The sequence below is a fragment of the Panthera tigris genome, chromosome A3, assembly GCF_018350195.1.
Source record: "Panthera tigris isolate Pti1 chromosome A3, P.tigris_Pti1_mat1.1, whole genome shotgun sequence".
Classification (NCBI taxonomy): Eukaryota; Metazoa; Chordata; class Mammalia; order Carnivora; family Felidae; genus Panthera; species Panthera tigris.
The window spans coordinates 1,656,487-1,670,445 of record NC_056662.1 but is presented as its reverse complement, the minus strand read 5'-3'; the positions used below and the strand labels follow the sequence as shown (position 1 = coordinate 1,670,445).

Sequence of the window (13,959 nt, the reverse complement as noted above, 5' to 3'; positions counted from 1 at the left end):
GAGGGGCGGAACGAGAAAGAACTTCCGGCGGGGCCCGGCAGGCGCTGAGGAGGAAGAGCGAGCCCGGACGGCGCCTCTCGGCCGAGTCGCGGCGTGGGCCAGGTGCGGGGGTCGCCGGGGGGCGGGGACGGCTGCGGGGGCGGAGCCTGCGCCGTTGGGGTCCCCGAGCCGGGGTCGGGTCGGCGGAGGCCAGGGGCGGTGCGCGGGGCGACGGCCGTGGGGGCCTCGGGCTCTCGGGCGGGCGGCGGCCGTGCCGGCCCGACCGCCCCGCGCGACGCGGGGGCCGCGGGGGCCGCGAGGTCGGGGTGGGCCCGTGGGCCCCGCGCGGAGGAGCCTGGTCGGCGCGGCGCGACCCCGGTCCTGGGGCTTGTCCCGTCTCCTCCCCCACCCTCCCACCGCGCTCGTTTGTGCAAGGGCCGCCGGTCTGCCGAGTCGCAGCTTAACGGGCGTGCCCCGACGGAGCCCGGCCGGAGTCTCGGCCCTGTCCGAGGTGTCGGCGCCGTCTCCGCCTAGCTCACGTTGCTGAGCTTGTTCGGGGCCCGGGCCGCAGAAGTGGCGCTGAGCGGGGTTCTCGGCGGGAAGCGGGGCGCGGTTGGGGTGCACAGGTTAATTCCGATCGTGGAGAAACCTGAGAAGCAGCTGCGGCCGCGCCCGGGCACCTGCTGGCTGCGTGCTCCAGGGAGACTGCGCCGCCGCGGGGGGCCCCCTCTCTCCTGGCCTGGTGGCGGCCTTTCGCTCTGTCCCGCCAGTGTCACATTGGACGAGGAAGCTGGGACTTTCACGATCCTGACCGGGTTTGCTTGCTGGTCGCTCTTCCAGGATGACGACTTCAGGCGCTCTGTTTCCAAGCCTGGTGCCAGGCTCCCGAGGCTCCTCCAACAAGTATCTGGTGGAGTTTCGTGCAGGAAAGATGTCGCTAAAAGGAACTACCGTAACCCCAGATAAACGGAAAGGGCTCGTGTACATTCAGCAGACGGATGACTCCCTCATTCACTTCTGCTGGAAGGACAGGACATCTGGGAACGTGGAGGACGTAAGTGTCTGGTCTTAGGAAGCCTGCCTGGTCGTCGGGACGGTCCGGTTTTCCAGAAGCACGCGTAGCTGCTCACACTTGGCTCTGGACACGCGGCTGCCCTGTTACGGTGGGCGTGTGCTGCTGGGACATGTGGGCGCCGCTGCTCCGGGGCCCACACCAGCTGTTCCGCTTTGCTCACGGGCACTCGGGTCTCCCGCCCCGGATCTGTAGACTGCTCCCGTCATTGTACCTGGGATTCGGGTGCCGTGTAAACGCTGCGCTCCACCAGCTCTCCTCCTTTTTAGCGCTGTCTGTTCTCCGGGCTCGTGTGTTCCTTGTTGAGAGCAGTGCAGACCCACTTTGAACCCACCTGGGAACGTCGTTCCCCAGACGTCTCTGTTCAAAATCCTTGAAAAGCCGAAAGGCCCCCTTCCCTGTTGAGCATCGAACCCCTCTCCCGGCCCTCATGCCCTTGGTGGGGTGCCTGTGACCCTGGCCTCTCCACCCGGTGGTGCATCGTGTACCCCGCCCCCTCCCCCGACACGGGACCCAGCGTGTTTCCCGCGGAGGCAGTATTTGTGTGACGCTAACTCCTCCCCTGTGGCTCTCTGAAGGATTTGATCATCTTTCCTGACGACTGTGAGTTCAAGCGCGTGCCGCAGTGCCCCAGCGGGAGGGTCTACGTGCTCAAGTTTAAGGCAGGGTCCAAACGGCTCTTCTTCTGGATGCAGGTGGGTAGGTTTTGTTGGCCTGTTGTCTTTCCTCGTGGCTCACCGGGCGGTAGGGCTGGTGCTGGCCGAAGGTGACTGCCGCGGAACCTGAGAATTTCCGTGGGGCTCCTAGCGCCAAAGGCAGCAGGGCAGGGGACCTTTGCAGAGGGTACACACTTGTGGCTGGGCTCCCGGTGCCCTTTCACGACCCGGAACTCCCTGGCACACAGAGCGGTTTCTGGACTGGGCCCTGGTCTTGATGCGTCGACGGGCACACGGCCCATGATGTGCTTGTCACACACTCTTCCCCCCGCCCCCCTGGGCTGTGAGCACGCACGGCGGAAGCAAGGTTGACCACACGCTTTCTCCTTGCTGTGTATTTGTACAGAAACGGAGTGTTCTTTTCCAGGCTTTTCTGAGCCCTGCCTCCCCCTCCCCCCGTTGTGTGCTTTGGGGTGTTCGGGTCAGCACGGCAGGGCGTCCTGGTGCCCACGGCGGCAGGCAGCATCCCACTGGGCGTAACAGCCGCCCAGCCTTCTCCCACCTGTTGGCCGTTGGGCCCGTTTGCACCTCCGATTTGTTGCAGGCGGCGTGTTAAAGAGTGATTTTACACCAGGTTTGTTTCCCGTGCAGGGGGTGGTGGTGATCGCCGTGTTAAAATCCAGAAGCGGACTTGGTAGAAGTGGGTAAACGAGTGCATTTGCAGGGTTTTTTTGTTTTTTGGGTTTTTTAACGTCTTGAGAGAGCTCGCAGGTGTGTGCCTGAGCAGGGGAGGAGCAGAGAGAAAGGGAGAGAATCCCAAGCGGGCTCCACACTTAGTGGGGGACCATGAGATCATGAGATCGTGGCCTGAGCTGACATCGAGAGCCCCACGCTTTGTCGACTGAGCCGCCCAGGTGTCCCCGGTTTTGCAGTTTTGACAGATGTTGCCACTTTCCTTCCCCAGAGGTGAACCTGTTGCCCTCCCCCCAGCACTTTCTGGAACAAGGCAGAAAAGGTTTTCCTCTCTGTGGGCTGGACAGGCTGTGCTTCTGCTGAAGGAGCGTGAGAGCCACTGTGGACGAGAAGTGAACGAATGGGTGCAGCCCTGTTCCGTTAAGACTTCATCTGCAGACAGAGATGGGGCCATGAGCTTGTTTCCCCAGTTTTGCCAAGAAATGTTTCCTCAGAGGGTGCCTGGGGGGCTCAGTCGGTTAAGTGTCCGACTTTGGCTCAGGTCATGAACTCAGGGTCCGTGAGTTCGAGTCCCATGTCTGGCTCTGTGCTGACAGCTGGGAGCCTGCTTGGGATCCTGTCCCCACCCCCCACTGCTCCACCACACGCGTGCTCGCTCAAAAATAGAAACTTGTAACAGTAATACAAAAATCGTTTCACCAGCTCTACTGTCTTTGTTTCTCCCGATTTTGCCCTTCTCCCCACTTCCTTCTGCCCTGGAGGGGAGGAGCTCTGTTCTGTCCCTTCTGTGTCCCTAGCACCCTGCAGGCCCACGGTGCACACTCAGGGACAGAGGAATGGGTCGTGGGCACTCTGGCTCGTGGGCCTGGGGGCACTTCGGGAGGTTGTGGCTGGCGAGCGCCTGCGAGCCTCTTTATGGAGCTCCCAGCGGACCCGAGGGGCCACGGCTGGGGCTGCTCTGTGTGCCCTGGGGTCACAACCGGTGGTTTCGTGGCTTCACGCGAGTCACCGGAAGGTTTCGTGGCTCTTAGACTGTTGTGTAAAGGGTCCGGTCCCGGAGGGTCACAAGGCCTTGCGGGTGCACGTAGGGCGGTTTTAGTGCTGCAGTGTCCCTACCCTGAGAACCAGCGTTGCCACGGCACCGGCGGTCTTGTGGGACTGCCGTCCCTGTCCGCCCTGCTGGGCCCTGTCCTCAGTGCTGTGTGACTGTGGACAGGTAACGTCACCCGTCTGAGCCCCTCACCCTCGTGTGCGAGCTCCTTCGGTGGCAGGCGGGCTGCCCTGTGGCAGCTCCGGTTGTACCCCCTCCCCCCACAGGAGCCCAAGACGGACCAGGACGAGGAGCACTGCCGCAAGGTCAACGAGTATCTGAACAACCCCCCGATGCCTGGAGCGCTGGGGGCGAGTGGGAGTGGAGGCCACGAGCTCTCTGCACTGGGCGGTAACGGTCACCTCCCAGAACACGCTGGGGTGTCCGAGCACGTGGCGAGGTCTTGGATCCCTGATGGTGCAGGCTGGTTGTTTTAAAGGGACGCGGAGGCGTCCCAGCTCCCATCGGTCCCCAGCCCCACCTTCCAGGGGTGAAACGTCTGAGCACCACCCCGTCGGCTCGTTGCACTTGTGGTTTGGGGGAGAGCCGAGGGAGCGGTCCCAGCGCGCGCTCCGTCTCAGCGTCAGCCCGAGTCCCCCAGCCTCCCCGGGGCCCCGTGGGTGTTGACCCGGCGACAGGCCCGAGTCTGAGCACCTCCTGTCTTACAGGCGAGGGCGGCTTGCAGAGTCTGCTGGGGAACATGAGCCACAGCCAGCTCATGCAGCTCATTGGACCCGCCGGCCTTGGAGGACTGGGTAACCCCACGGCCCCGCGGCCTGCGCTAGGGGCGGACAGCCGTAGTTAGGGTCGCTTTGCCATTCGAGTTCTTCCTTTAGTTCCTCGTTGGCTCCGAGTGGTCTCTGTGAACACGTGTCCCTCATGCCGGCTTCCCCGGGAAGGGCCCCCCGTTCCCTGCCGCCCCCGCTGTTGTGCCGGGGCAGGTGTGTGTCGCGCACGCCTGGGAAGCGCTCGCTGCTCTGCCGGGTTTGCAGCGCGTGTTAGTGCGCGCTAAGTGTGTCGTCTGCAGACCGGGACAGAGGTGCCCGGACCTGATGGAGTGAGGCAGTCGCTAGTCCGGCACCTCAGCCCGCCGTGGCCTCTGCTTTCCCCTCATCCCTTGGGTTTCGTGCAGGATGCTTGGCCGGGAGAGGTGGGCTCTTCGGGAGGGTGTGGCATCTGAGCTCACGTCTCTTTGCTCGCAGGGGGACTGGGGGCCCTGACCGGGCCAGGCCTGGCCAGCTTACTGGGGAGTGGAGGGCCTCCGGCGAGCAGCTCTTCGTCCAGGTGAGCCCTGTGCTCCGCCCCACCATGCCTGTGTGCCCCCAGGCGTCCCCTCGTTCGAAGGAGCCCGGACATAGGAGATGGCGAAGGACAGAGAACCGCCCCCCCCCCCCCCCCCCGCCATGACCCCCCCCCCCCCGGGGAGGGTCCTTTGGGGCCTGGACTCTTCCGGAGTCTCAGCAGTTCTGGGACGTTGGGGGCAGGACCGATGCGGGCACCCTCAGGGTGTGAGGCCGTCCCATCGCTGCCCTCGCTCTCCCCAGCTCGCGGAGCCAGTCGGCAGCAGTCACCCCGTCCTCCACCACCTCTTCTACCCGAGCCACCCCCGCCCCTTCCGCTCCAGCAGCCGCCTCGGTGACCAGCCCCAGCCCCGCACCCAGTTCAGGTAACGGAACCAGCACGGCAGCCAGCCCAACCCAGCCCATCCAGCTGAGCGACCTTCAGAGCATTCTAGCTACTATGAACGTGCCGGCAGGGCCAGGAGGCGGCCAGCAAGGTAACATGTGCTCCTCGGGTCCGGGCTGGGGGGTGAAGGTGCCTGCCGCCCCCCCGCCTGCTCGCTTGCTGGCTTTCCGAGGCGTGGGGCCGAGCATGTCCCCGGGCTGAGCCGCTGCCCCCCTCGCCTTGCCACACCCGCCAATTTCGTGGCTCGGGCGTCCGTGGCTGGCTTCCTACGTGGGTGTCTGTGTCGGCCTCGAGCCGCTGACGGCCCTGCGCTTACGTCTTAGTTGACCTGGCCAGTGTCCTGACGCCCGAGATCATGGCACCTATCCTCGCCAACGCGGACGTCCAGGAGCGCCTCTTACCCTACCTGCCCTCTGGGGAGTCGCTGCCACAGACGGCAGAGGAGATCCAGAACACGCTGACCTCGCCCCAGTTCCAGCAGGTAGACGCTGTGGCCTGGGTGCCCCTGCCACGTGCTCGGTGGAAGGGGGCACAGCTCACCGAGCTTCAGCGTGGCTCCCGGTCGCGGAGCGTCCCCGCCCCCCTCCCGGGCTTTCACCAATAGCGTGGGCTCAGGGGACGTCTGGCTTTCTTTCGCAGGCCCTGGGCATGTTCAGTGCAGCCCTGGCCTCTGGGCAGCTGGGCCCCCTCATGTGCCAGTTTGGCCTGCCTGCAGAGGCCGTGGAGGCGGCCAACAAAGGCGGTAAGTGCCCGCGCCCCCACCCTGCGCCCAGGGCAGGGTTTGTTTTTTTCCTCGTAGTTTGCATGGCACAGGGCTGGCCGGCTGGGCCCTGGAGGTTCTGTGGCCCTGGGCCTTGGTGTTGACGTTTTCATCTCCTGTGCCCTCCAGCTGGCAGTCTCAGGCCGGGGTCTAGGAAGGGCGCCTCACGTTTTTAAATGTATTTTAGATGTGGAAGCATTTGCCAAAGCCATGCAGAACAGTGCCAGATCCGAGCAGGAGGGCGACGGGAAGGACAAGAAGGACGAAGAGGAGGACATGAGCTTAGATTAATCATCCGCTGTCCCCAAGGGGTCGGGATTCGCGGCCGGCGGCCTCTGCGATGGCGCCTGTGGCGCGGAGCGCGCCCTCACCTCCGTTCCGCTTGCTGAGAAATAAAGGTCTTGTCTTTTACCTGCCACCTCTGGTCTTCCCGTGTGCCCAGGAGGGAGCCGGGCCGAGCGCTGCCCCTCCAGCCCTGGCAGTTCTGACTCGGGGGTGGGGGGACAGCCACTCCAGGCGAGGGGAGCCCCCGGGCCGGCGCTGCCCCCGTGAGCACGTCCGGAGGCTCGATCGCCTCTGACTGCTTTTCTCCTCTCACAATTAAAGTCAACGCTCCGTTAAACAGAAGTAGTAACTTTTTAATTTCAGAAGCAGGGCAGATTTCTCACGTTCCTAAAAATTGGTGGAGGAAAATCTCAACGAAACTGAAAGATAAAACGTATTAAAAACCCCAGTTTATAGAATTTATCCTTTTGTTTAAAGAGATATAACTTAAAGCCATTTCCAGAAAGAAGATTCATCACCCCTAGAACCTAGAATCCAGACAGACACAGACTTTGAAACAGCAGAGGGCAGGGCCTGCGGGCTCCGAGGTGGGAGCCCGCCTGCCTGGGGCGGTCCTCCCGTGGACTCCAGGCCCGGGGCCCCTGAAGACTCGTCCTGCACGGCCACTGGAGGGGCAGCCGCGCTAGGTGGCGGGGCAGCCGCTGGCCCCCACTGCCCCCTGAACACCCACAGAGCGAGGCCAGGTGACGGGGGACCGGTTCACCACCAGGTTCCTCATGCAGCCGTGGTAGGCCAGAGGCCCAGCCTGTGTGTTCGTGGGCCCTGGGGGCACAAAGGAAGATGGGGGACAGGTTGGAACAGAGGCCAGTGTCCCACCAGCAGCGCCCCCTCCCCCAAAACCTGTCTCCCCGGCTGCCCCATCCCAGAAGGTGGGGTGGAAGCAGAGGGATCCCAGCACCTGATCCTTCAGGGGCCACTCCCACCCCCAGGCAGAGGCCACACTCACCGGGCAGGCCCCCAAGGTGCAGAGGGGCCAGGGCGTCCCCTGAGGCCACTGCCACCGTGGGGCCTCGGGTGCCGTTGGTCTGTGTGTCCACCGTCAGCTGGAGGGTATTCCCGCCTTTGGTCACTGCGGGCACAGGGTCCTTGTGACTGGGCTGGGAGGGGCCTGGGCTGCTTGCCCAGGGGGTCCCGCTGGGCGGTCCGCGGCTGCCCCTCCTGGGCACTCCCCCAAGCACAAAGGCGCGGGGTGGGAGCTCGGCCATGGGAGGGGGGGCCCGGCTCACCTGCCAGTCGGTGCCACTGCCCGTCACACAGGGCTGCGGGGCACGTCACCCACGTGGAGAACTCCCCGCCACCGTCGTCCGCCCGCAGCAGGACCTGGGGCGGGGCGGGGGAGTCAGGAGAGCGTCCCTAACCCAGGTCCACACTGTGGTGTGGGAGCAGCGCCCCCCACGCCGCCCCCCGCCCGACCTACCTTCTTCTCTCGCAGCTGCAGCTGCAGGTAGGGGGGCGCCCGGCCCCGGCCCAGGTGGAAGAGGAGGCCGGAAGCGGTCTGGGGCCGTACCTCCAGCTCCAGGCTCACGTCAAGAAGGGTGACCCCCGGGGTGTCTGCGGGGAGGCGCTGTGAGGCAGGGAGGCGGGGCTGCCCCCCCCCCCCCCAGCCCCAGAGCCCCACTCCCTCCCCAGAGGGCTGGGGGCGCACTGATGCCCTATGGACCTGCGGTGACGACTCCCCCGCTCTCGGCGAAGAATAGGCCCTTCTCCAGGGGGCCTGAGAAGCATGGTGTGACCCCCACCACCCGTGTGGGGGGCCCCAGAGGCCGCCCATCCAGCCTCAGTCTCCTCACACAGCCGCTGAAGCCGCTGACGGCCACCTGTGGGGCACAGACGGGCTGGTGTGGGGAGGGCCCCGGAGCCCCGGGAGGGGAGTTCAGCTGGGGGGTGGGGTGGGGAGCAAGGTGGTTCTCGGGGGAGGGGGGGGGCGCCGAGGTGCTTCTCACTGGGGGCCTAGGGCTGAAGCCACTGGCAGGAAGGCCCCCCACGAAGAGAGTTCGGGGCCGGGGGCTCCCTGGCTCCCGGCGCCGCTGGCCAGGCCGCTCCCGGTCCTGGGCCCGGACCCCGTCTGTCACCAGCTGGATCCGAGTCTTTTCCCACCGCACAGACACCTGGGGGCGGGAGGGGGCGTGTCAGAGCCGGAGCTCCCAGGGCCCTGCCCGTGTCCCCTGTCCTCAGTGCCTCACCACGTGCCACCGGCCAGCCCGTGAACGCCGGCGGCTCTGGACACGGAGCCGGGGCCCGGGACCTTCTGTCTGAGCGACGAAGCGTCCGTGGCTCAGGAGGAGAAGCAGGGAGGGGCCGCCGGCCATGAGAGGGGTGGTGAGGAGCAGGAGTCCTCGGGGGGCGCGAGGGCGGACCAGCATCGAGACCTGGGACCTGGAAGCCAAGCGGCGCCATCAGCCTGGGCGGCCCCCCCACACCCACCCCACCTGGCCCAGACTTACCAGTTCCCCGGGGGGGCCGGGACGTGGGCAAACTCTAGGTGACTGGGCAAGGGCCCCCCAAACTGGTAGGCATCTCTGGGGGTCCTGAGGGGCCGGGGTGGTGTGCAGGCGGGGTCCCGGGGGGGCTGGCGGCTGCGTCGGGAAGCCTGGGGGGGGGGGGGCGGGGTGGTCAGATGGGACGCAGGAATGCGTGGGGGCCGCCTTCCGGCAGTCCCCAGCTCCGCCTCGCTCACGCTGCCCTCCCCGCGCCCTACCTTCCGCAGCGCTGCAGCCCGCGGTCCTTGAGGTGCCCGCCCAGGGGTCTGGGCACGTGGCGCAGGAGCGCAGTCTGCGGTCACGTTGATGCTTTCGGAGTACTGCAGGTCGAACACACGCTGCGGCCCCAGGAGCCTGGGGGGGGGGCGCAGTATGGTCAGCGTCGGGGGGGTGGGGGGTGGGGGGATGGGTGGCGGCCCCCACACCCCCGCCGGAGGCTCACCGCAGCACGAAGACATTGCTGATGCAGCCACTGAAGAAGTCGCCAGGCTCCGGCCTGCCTCCCAAGGACAGCTCAGCGGGAGGCTGGGGCTGGGGCCCGGGGGACGGCCCCTGGTGGGGCTTCATCTGCTGAAGTTGGTCATCCACATAGAGCCAGACCCTGCGGGGGACAGCAGCGTTTCCCGCACCCTGCCCTGCCGGTGGCCCTGCCGCCACCCTGTCCCCCAGCACCGCAGCCAGAGGCCCCGCGGGCTGAGCTCACCCTGTGTCGTTGCTGTAGAAAGCGACGTAATGGGGGGCACCGTCAGCAAAGCCGTCGCGACTTTTCACCTCCGTCCTCAACAGCTGGAGCGTCACGCGGCCCTGCTTCAGGGACACCTGGCATAGCTCATCCTGGGGACAGCGGCCAGGTCAGTGCACCAGGCCGGGGCACGCCTCCCGCCCTCCAGCCGCCCGAGCCCCAGGCGGCCGCTGCCGGGAGCGGGCGCTGACGCACCTCGGATCCTCGGCGGTAGAGCAGACCGCTGTCCCGCGTGCTGCGGAAGCCGAATCCCGAGTAGACGTGGCCCGTGAGGGGAGCGACGTGAGGGAGCTCCAGGAACAGGAAGCCGTCGCCGTGGAAAGTCACGGCCCGTTGCATCTACGGGAGGAGGACGGTGACGGTGAGGGCCCCGGACACGGGCCCGGAGAGGGTGCCGCCGGCCAGGGCGGGGGCGGGCTCACCAGCAGGTCGGCGGTGCAGCCCGCGCTCACGCCGGTCGTGTTCAGCCTCTTGAGGTCCACGTACTTGCCCAGAGCCTTGATGCCCTTGATGCAGCCGCGGATGGAGCCTCCGGAGGGGAAGAGCTGCCGCAGGCTGCGGGGGAGGGGCGTCAGGGCCAGCGCCCGGCCCGAGGCCCCGCCCGCCCCGGCACCGCGGGCTCACCTGGGGGGCAGCTGGTCCGGGGGCACGCCCCCCAGGTAGTAGGCGTCCGCCAGCTCCAGCGAGTTGTCCTGGTCCACGCTGAACACGGAGCTCCTCTCCACGCGCACCAGCACGCGCTTGCGGTTTTCCGCCAGCAGGAACACCTGGATCTGCGAGGCGCCCGCGTGGGGGGGCTTCAGGGCGACCCCCGGGCCCCGCCGGCCCCCCCCCCCAGCCTCACCGCCGAGGGTGACCCCGGGCCCCGCTGGTCCCCCCCCCCCCCCCAGCCTCACCGCCGAGGGTGACCCCGGGGCCCCGCCGGCCGCCCCCGCAGCCTCACCGCCTTGCTGGCGGAGGTCAGGGCCTGCAGCCTGTGCCCCAGGCTGTGGGGTGGTTGTGCCTCCTGCAGGCCGGTGCCAAAGTCATAGAGGAGGATGAGGTTGCCCTTCCGCACTGCCAGGCACAGGAACTGGTCCTGGGGGGTGGGGGGGACGGGCAGGGTCGGTACGGGGTGGTGGGGGCAGGGTCCGTATGGGCTGGGGGTGCTGGGGAGGAGGAGCGGGGTCAGTATGGGGTGGGCGGTGGGAGTGCTAGGGAGGGGAGAGCAGGGTCGGTACGGGGCGGGGCTAGGGAGTGGGGAGCAGGGCTGGTACGGGGGGGGGGGGGGGGGGGGGGGGCCGGGGGAGTGGCGAGCAAGGCTGGCAGGGTGGGGAGGGGAGGAGCTAGGAAGAGAGCAAGGTCGGTAACGCAGTGGGGCACTGGGGAGCGGGGAGCAGGGCTGGTATCGGGGGGAGGCTGGAGAGGGGGCGCAAGGTCGGCACAGGGTGGTGGGGGGAGGGGGCGCGCTGGGGCCGGGCTGGGGCCGGGCCGCGGACGTGCCTGGTGGTGCAGGAAAAAGATGATCCCGTTGGAGGACACGAGCCGGAGCTCCTGCTCGAAACGCTTCGTGTGGCTTATCTGACTGCCCACGCTGATGCGAGCGAAGCCTGAGCCGTCCAGGTAGGAGCCATCGGTGAGCCACGGGTCCCCGGTCGCCTTGGAGCTACCGGTCAGAGGTCACAGGGTCAGCCAAGAGCAGGCCGCGCGCAGGTGAGGGCCGGGCCCCGGCTGCACGTACCGGGCACAGGGCTTGTCCACGGCCGTGTCCAGCTGGAAGGTCTCCTCGAAGTTATAGAGACTGAAAACCTCCTCGTTGAGCGTGTCCATCTCGACACAGCCAAGGTAGCCGGGAAAGCGGAGGGGCTCCGGGGGCTGTGGGCACAGGGCACACGTCAGGGCGCCCCTCACCCAGGGCAGACCCCAGTTGGGGTGCCCACGGTGTAGCATGCGGGACCGCAGCCACACACGGAGCGGGGCCTGGCGGGACGGAGCGCGGGCCCAGGCTCACCGTGAAGTCGCTGGGGTAGCCCCCCACGTAGAAGACGAAGTCGTCAGGATGCAGGCCGAGCAGCCCCTGGGCCCCAGGGGCCACCGTGTCGGCCTTGATCTCATGGACCGTCTGCTTCTCCACCGTGATGGACATGTGGCCGAACTGGAGGGTCCTGAGGGCAGAGGGGGTGGTGAGGGGTGGACCCCACCAGGTGGCAGGGGAAGCACGGGGGGGGGGCCCGGCCACCCACCTGTCGATGCTGACTGCGGCGAACTGCTCCCCTATGTTCTCGTCCACGCTCAGGGTGGCGGGGCCCGCCTCCCCCAGGCGGTACACCCAGTGCACCTTCTGGTCGCGCAGAGCCACGCCCATGTAGTCGCCAACAGCCTGTGGAGGCGGCGGGAGACTCAGCAGGAGGGGGTCCCAGCACAGCAACACACCCCGCCCCCCCCCCCCCCCCCCCCCCCCGCCAACCTGGTGTCTGGCTCCGCCCAGACCGCCGTGCCCACTGTGCCCACCCAGTACCTGGCGGCTGCCCATGTACAGCACGAAGCGGTCCCCGGTGACCTGGCCAGACGCCAGCTTTGGACTCTGGAGGTAGAACTTGAGAGCGGTGTAGGCGGCGAGGTCGGAGAGGTCCCGAGGGGCACGCAGCTGCACCCCCGAGCGCCCATTGAACTTCATGGGCACCTTGACCTATGCAGGGGGTGTGTGGCTCATCAGCGTCCACCGTCTCACCCCCCGGACGCCCGCTCTCCCCCGGCACTCGTGCCCACCTTGCTGGCAGCCCCCCGGGCTTGGGCAATGAGCTCCCGCACGCGGCCGATGCTGGTGGACAAGGCCAGGCTGGCGTTGTGCACCCCACGGTTTTCCAGGAGGCTCAGCTTGGCCAGCAGCCGTGGCAGCGTCTTCTCCAGGGTGGACACTGCGGGGAGCAGAGGGGGTGACCCCGATGGCCCCGTCTCACAGGCTCCCGGGCCACCTCCATCGGGGGCACCGCACCCCAGGCGCCCACCTGAGCGGCCCGCGTCCAGGACCGCCTGGCCCAGGTCCTGGCTCCGCAGGCCCCCGTACTGGCCCTGCCACCGTTCCAAGTTCTGCTGCATGTCCTGAATCCGGGACTGCACACGGGCGGCCGTGTCCTGGGCTCCAGCGGCCACGGCTTTGGCATGAGCGATCTTCCTGCTCGTCTCGTCTGTGGTGGGCAGCGGACAGGCACGTTCAGAGCGACGCAGGCAAGGACCACCCCGGCTTCACCTCCCATCCGGGGAGACCGCCAGCTCCCCCCAGAGCTCACGAGAACAAGCACTGGGAACACCGCTGTCTGTCCCGTCCTCTCCTCTACCAGATGGTGCCTTTTACACCAGCTTCTCAGACCACAGCCCGGTCACCCTAACGCCCACTCCCCATGGCCACCGTCCTCCGTCCCGGGGACCTGCCTCCCCGTGGCCACCGTCCTTTGTCCCGGGGCCCTGCTAAGTCTCCAGGGCCCCATTTGCAAGCTTGCTGGCACGTTCTACCCTCGAGCGGGCTCCACACGGTCGGACCTGGGGGGGGGCACACCGGTCCTTGCCCAGAGGCCTTGCCTGCGTCCTTGGCTCCGGCCACAGCGGCCACCTCGGTCCCACCTACACCTCATGTCCTCCAGCCACCCCCGTCCTCCCTTGGACATCCTTCCCGGGAGCCAGGTCCTGCCCAATGCCCCAAACCCCTGGGGGTGAAATGTCCCCACTACACACTCCCCGTGCAGCCACCCTGCCCCAGAGGCAGGGTCCCAGGGCTGGGGCTACCCAAGCGTGAACACGTCCCCCGTCGGAGCCCACTGGGGAGCACGGACCAGCATGACGCCCGTGTGGGGGAGGGGTCTGTTCGCCCCAGGACAAGTGGAAGGTGAGGCCAGACGGAGACCAACCTACCTGTGTCCATGGCCAACATGGCCTGTACCTCCCGGACTCGGGCTGCCAGCTGCTCCTTCTTGGCCTGGGCATCTCGGAGCGGGGTCCCGGTGCCCTGGAGGGTAGCCCGCGCTGTGGCGGAAGGCAGCCTCAGCCCCGGGAGCCCCTCCTCCCCCACTCCTGGCAGGCAGGCCCAGCCCTCTCTGCCGGCCCGACCAGCGAGGATGGACCCAGGCCGACGTGCACACAGACGGGGACATCTGGGCACGAGGGCCCCCAGCTTGGGCAGGTGCTGGAGTGATGGGCTCCTGGCAGCCACCCGGTCCCTCCGCAGGCGTAATTATCCCCATCTCGTACATAAGATAACGGAACCTCGGAAGAGCTGGGCCACCGCCTGTGGGCTGCGCACACCCCGAGGTTCTGGCAGCAGAGGGAGCGTTCCTGCCACCTTTTTTCATGCCACAGGCTGCTGTGCACGCGGCCCCCAAATCGGGACAGTAGCAAAGACCCTTCCCGGGCCCGTTACAAGGTCAGGGGAGTGGTGGCCCTCTGCATGGCTGCCAGGGCAGCACGCGGACGGTGACCGGGA

At 67.3% G+C, this 13,959-nt stretch overlaps 2 protein-coding genes across 2 annotated transcripts in view; one reads left to right on the top strand and one right to left on the bottom strand.

Annotated features, from left to right (window-relative positions):
- On the top strand, positions 1 to 6,347 carry ADRM1 (ADRM1 26S proteasome ubiquitin receptor). Its single transcript, XM_042979984.1, has 10 exons — positions 1 to 102; positions 820 to 1,033; positions 1,630 to 1,746; positions 3,718 to 3,841; positions 4,159 to 4,245; positions 4,693 to 4,774; positions 5,035 to 5,267; positions 5,500 to 5,657; positions 5,816 to 5,918; positions 6,124 to 6,347. The coding sequence occupies exons 2-10, from the start codon at positions 821 to 823 to the stop codon at positions 6,225 to 6,227; spliced, it is 1,221 nt and encodes a 406-aa protein (XP_042835918.1). The 5' UTR covers positions 1 to 102; position 820; the 3' UTR covers positions 6,228 to 6,347.
- A 206-nt stretch (positions 6,348 to 6,553) lies between these two features.
- Positions 6,554 to 13,959, bottom strand: part of LAMA5 (laminin subunit alpha 5) — a 51,770-nt gene continuing 44,364 nt past the window's right edge. Inside the window, exons 58-80 of the mRNA XM_042979978.1 lie at positions 13,392 to 13,502; positions 12,491 to 12,670; positions 12,252 to 12,400; positions 12,001 to 12,171; positions 11,726 to 11,862; positions 11,494 to 11,647; positions 11,224 to 11,357; positions 10,986 to 11,148; positions 10,447 to 10,581; positions 10,128 to 10,276; positions 9,926 to 10,058; positions 9,699 to 9,842; positions 9,465 to 9,595; positions 9,204 to 9,362; positions 8,980 to 9,115; positions 8,726 to 8,871; positions 8,465 to 8,657; positions 8,225 to 8,389; positions 7,942 to 8,098; positions 7,699 to 7,832; positions 7,508 to 7,601; positions 7,228 to 7,350; positions 6,554 to 7,043 (exon numbers count right to left, since the gene is read on the bottom strand). Coding sequence (XP_042835912.1) covers positions 6,904 to 7,043; positions 7,228 to 7,350; positions 7,508 to 7,601; positions 7,699 to 7,832; positions 7,942 to 8,098; positions 8,225 to 8,389; positions 8,465 to 8,657; positions 8,726 to 8,871; positions 8,980 to 9,115; positions 9,204 to 9,362; positions 9,465 to 9,595; positions 9,699 to 9,842; positions 9,926 to 10,058; positions 10,128 to 10,276; positions 10,447 to 10,581; positions 10,986 to 11,148; positions 11,224 to 11,357; positions 11,494 to 11,647; positions 11,726 to 11,862; positions 12,001 to 12,171; positions 12,252 to 12,400; positions 12,491 to 12,670; positions 13,392 to 13,502 — 3,338 coding nt within the window. The 3' untranslated portion in view covers positions 6,554 to 6,903. The remainder of the gene's footprint in view (positions 7,044 to 7,227; positions 7,351 to 7,507; positions 7,602 to 7,698; positions 7,833 to 7,941; positions 8,099 to 8,224; positions 8,390 to 8,464; positions 8,658 to 8,725; positions 8,872 to 8,979; positions 9,116 to 9,203; positions 9,363 to 9,464; positions 9,596 to 9,698; positions 9,843 to 9,925; positions 10,059 to 10,127; positions 10,277 to 10,446; positions 10,582 to 10,985; positions 11,149 to 11,223; positions 11,358 to 11,493; positions 11,648 to 11,725; positions 11,863 to 12,000; positions 12,172 to 12,251; positions 12,401 to 12,490; positions 12,671 to 13,391; positions 13,503 to 13,959) is intronic.

Coding starts and splice junctions, on each gene's coding strand:
- ADRM1 (XM_042979984.1), top strand. CDS start 821: ATGACGACTTCAGGCGCTCTGTTTCCAAGCCTGGTGCCAGGCTCCCGA. Junction 1,034..1,629: donor CATCTGGGAACGTGGAGGAC/GTAAGTGTCTGG, acceptor GGCTCTCTGAAG/GATTTGATCATCTTTCCTGA. Junction 4,246..4,692: donor CGCCGGCCTTGGAGGACTGG/GTAACCCCACGG, acceptor CTTTGCTCGCAG/GGGGACTGGGGGCCCTGACC.